Genomic DNA, 3,712 nt, shown 5'->3' with positions numbered 1-3,712 from the left:
AAAAAAAAAAAAAAAAAAAAAAAAAAAAAACATAATTACCTATCATTGCATTGCGTAGAACTAGAACATGTAGGCTCGGGTATAGAAGAAGGAGAAATTTTAATTTGCGAAGGATCATTTACGGTATAAGGTGTTTCTTTCTGCTGACAATTATTTTTACTTAAACTACTATTATTACGACAATCTCCACATCCTTTTAAAAAATCCATAAGAATTCCTCGCACCCTTTTACCACCGCTTAATCTTCGTTGTCTCGCCTATGCATAAAAAAAATATACATAGAGATATTACATAGAGAATAAATATACATAAAGCTGATAAATTTGTTTTTGCATATTTAATTTATAATTATATTCTTTTCATTATCTTACTTCAAGCGTTTCATTAGTTCGTTTAAGTGGAATTAAAGGATCTTCTTCACCATCTTTTGAAGGACTAAGATTACATCTATCAGAATTTCTGTGGATTTCCGTGTTATTTATATTGTCCGAAAATTTATATGTACAAGAAACATCTTTAACAGCGTTGCAGCATCGCGAACGTGAACCGTTGTTGTCCATTACATTTTGAAGCGAACATCGACACGTATGGTATTTGCAAATCCCTTTATCGATGATCGCAGTACAATTTTCATGCGAATGATTTTTCGAATCCGATGTAAATATATTTTTGCATAAATTTCTCCGAATTCCCTTATTGTGAAATTTATCTTTACAATGCTTAAGATTAACATCATGTTTTTGTTTCTCATGATACGAACCACAACTGCATTCTTTATCCATAATTTCAGTATGATGTACACAACAGGAATGTAATTTTTCTTGCGAAGTATCTTTACATATCGATCGTTCTTTACGACACATCGAAGAATTGCAATTTTTACAAGAAGAAATACTAGTATTCGGGCTGAAAATATTATTCGTATGTCTTTTGTCACCTACATCATCCACCGAAGGATGCATTTTTATCGAATTTAACGATAAAGAATGGCAACATTGAGAAATATTGGATCTATTGAATTTTAACGGAATTTTCTGCTTTTTATTGGTCGAACACATAAGCGGACTTCCATTAAATCTTGTTTGCGATGTATTCGACCAAAAATGGCATGTTTTCTTTTCAGACGATTTCTTTTCGGATTCCTCCACATCATCCTCATTATCACTCGTATACTCATTATTTATCTCTTTACCCCATACACTTATCGTTCCGTTTATCTCAGACATTCGTACTTCAAGATTACCCAACAAATACGGACCACATTCTTGAATACGATTTTTTTCATCATCCAATTCATTCTTCGTCGATTCTCCCGCTTGAATTAGAAAACTTTTGTTTTTACTATTTTCATCCTCTCTATATATGAAGCATTTTACGTTATCCTCACAATCATCCGTTCCTTCCATCTTAGTTTCCACAGAAATAGGACCATTAATATTTTTATTAACCTCCGTACTTTCCTCCTCTCTTTCTATTTTCGACGATACACGTTCCTTGGAATATTTATATTCCACATCATTCGTACCATTAGTATTATTTTTTCCTTCCAAAGATTCCACAGTTGTGTGAGGTATTTTAAAAGGTTTAACGAAAGTAGAAGAACCAGGCATTTCCGTTGCTTTTCTTTTCTTGGAACAGGATGAATGAATCGAAGAGTTGCAATCTAAATTTGACGATTTATTCGAAGATTTTTCGTTTAATCGTTTCTTGTTATTTCTTATCGAAGGAGTTTCAACTTTTGTCTTACCTTGCGTTATATTCGAAAGCGTTTGTAAAATTCTAGACGAGGTAATAAACGTTCGAGATAACGGATGCATTATTTTTTTTGGAACACTAGCATCAGCGAGTACGATACTGTCATCCGAATTAAGAATGGGAGTCAAATCAGGAGGTTTAACAGATATAGCCGGACTGTAATCACTTTCTATCCATTGATCATTAGAACTTCCCGTAGACGCAACACTACTACGAGATATTTTATTATTCGTTTCTTCCGCTACGGTATCCCGATTAGAAATAGATTCTTTAATCGTTTCAGTTTGTACAGATGCAATTTTCGTTTCACACGTTCTATTTTCATTTTTATATTTTGCCAAAGAATTTTTTAAAACATCCAATTCTTGTTTCATTTTTATATTTTCAGTCAATACTTTTTGATAAGCATCTCGCAAATTATGAAATTGTGCATCTTTTTGACTAAGCCGAGCCTTCAATTCAACCACTTCGGTATTCTCGATATTTATTTTTTCAGTCGTATTCATCTTTGTAAAATTTAAATTTTCCGATTCATCTTGCATCGCGCAGATACTTTTAACGCTTGCAATTTTCAAAGGACAATCAACGTTACCGTTATCCATTTCTTGCGAACTAATCATTTCCGCTTCGTTATATACTCGAGTTTCATTCGTTTTTTCTTGTTCGTGTTCGGACAATTCTTCTCTTTGACCAGTATTAGAAACATCATGCATGTATTCCTCATAGCTCAATGTACGCAAATTTATAAACGTAGGTGTCGGCTGATGATTATTAACCAGAGAAGATTGATTTACGTTACCGAATTTTATATTTTTATCCAAAGTATTTTGATATTCAATACGATGTTTATCGACGTCTACAGAACCGTTTCGTTTTTCCAATTTATCATCAGAATTTTGCATACGTTTCTCATTTTGAACATCATTGTATTCAATATCTTTTCGATTATGTTTATATCGATTTTCAATCAATCTATCAGAAGTTTTATTATTTTCCCCATTTTCTAATAATTGCGCCGTATCATACATCAAATTATTACTTTCAATTTCTTCCTGTTGTAAATCCTGAATAGCTTTTTCTACATAATCTTTTATAGTTTTATTCGTTATTCTCGTATTTTTTAATCGTTCGGTGTCACAGTCTGGTAAATAAAAAGTAAAAATTATAATTTTTATTAATTACCTATACACGAATCATTTTAAAACTTGATTAATCAGTCACATGGAAGAATATCTTATCGTTTCTTTTAACATCTTACCGCTAATGTATACAATATTTTATTATATATGCGTACACACACACACATATGCGCACACATATACTCATTACTCATTATACGCACATATTTAAATACTCAAAGAATAATACCTCTCTTCATAATTACAAACAATAACAAATAAAACAATAGACATATCTTCCAAGCGTGAAAATAATAATTTGAGAAAAATATTTCTTACTCTCATTCTCTTCATAATTTTTATTCATCGTAAATTCTTGTTCTTTCATACGTTTTTCCATCGATCTTCTATTCTGTTCCTTCATATTCTTTATGTATTGTTTTACTTTACTTTCCACATGTTGATATTTAGACGGTATCATTTGCCTTTTCCGCATAGTAGGATACAATATCGGATTTTGTTGCATACGTAAATAGTTATATCTAAAAGCATTTAAACTATGTCTCTTCTTGTTATATCGTAAATGAGCATTTTTTTTTGAAATACTTAAATCTTGCAAGGATAAACTTTTTTCTTTATGTCGCGGTTTCAATCTATTATTTAACACAAAATCATCAGATGCTCTATCAAAACATATCGGTTCATATTCCGTATCAATATCTTCGTAGTCATCGTTATGCAGTCTCAAAGGATTTATCTCATCATCATCATCATCATCATCCTCGTCTTCTTCTTCTTCATCTTCCAACATTGCATTTTCATGTTCATTCTCAAGCTCC

General features: G+C 31.5%; 1 protein-coding gene across 5 annotated transcripts in view; it reads right to left on the bottom strand.

Annotated features, from left to right (window-relative positions):
• The window catches only part of LOC102674968 (MATH and LRR domain-containing protein PFE0570w-like), a 6,889-nt gene that overhangs the window by 600 nt on the left and 2,577 nt on the right, over positions 1–3,712 (bottom strand). For 4 of the 5 annotated variants that reach the window (XM_006616940.2, XM_006616939.2, XM_031511073.1 and 1 more), the window contains exons 3-5: positions 3,213–3,712; positions 372–2,896; positions 40–257 (exon numbers count right to left, since the gene is read on the bottom strand). In XM_006616940.2, the coding sequence (XP_006617003.1) occupies positions 40–257; positions 372–2,896; positions 3,213–3,712 (3,243 nt within the window). The remainder of the gene's footprint in view (positions 1–39; positions 258–371; positions 2,897–3,212) is intronic. The other variant, XM_031511072.1, reaches the window with a different exon arrangement.

Source organism: Apis dorsata, unplaced genomic scaffold, assembly GCF_000469605.1.
Source record: "Apis dorsata unplaced genomic scaffold, Apis dorsata 1.3 scaffold_288, whole genome shotgun sequence".
Lineage (NCBI taxonomy): Eukaryota > Metazoa > Arthropoda > Insecta > Hymenoptera > Apidae > Apis > Apis dorsata.
The sequence above is the reverse complement of the archived record's forward strand: the minus strand, read 5'-3'. Positions and strand labels throughout refer to the sequence as shown.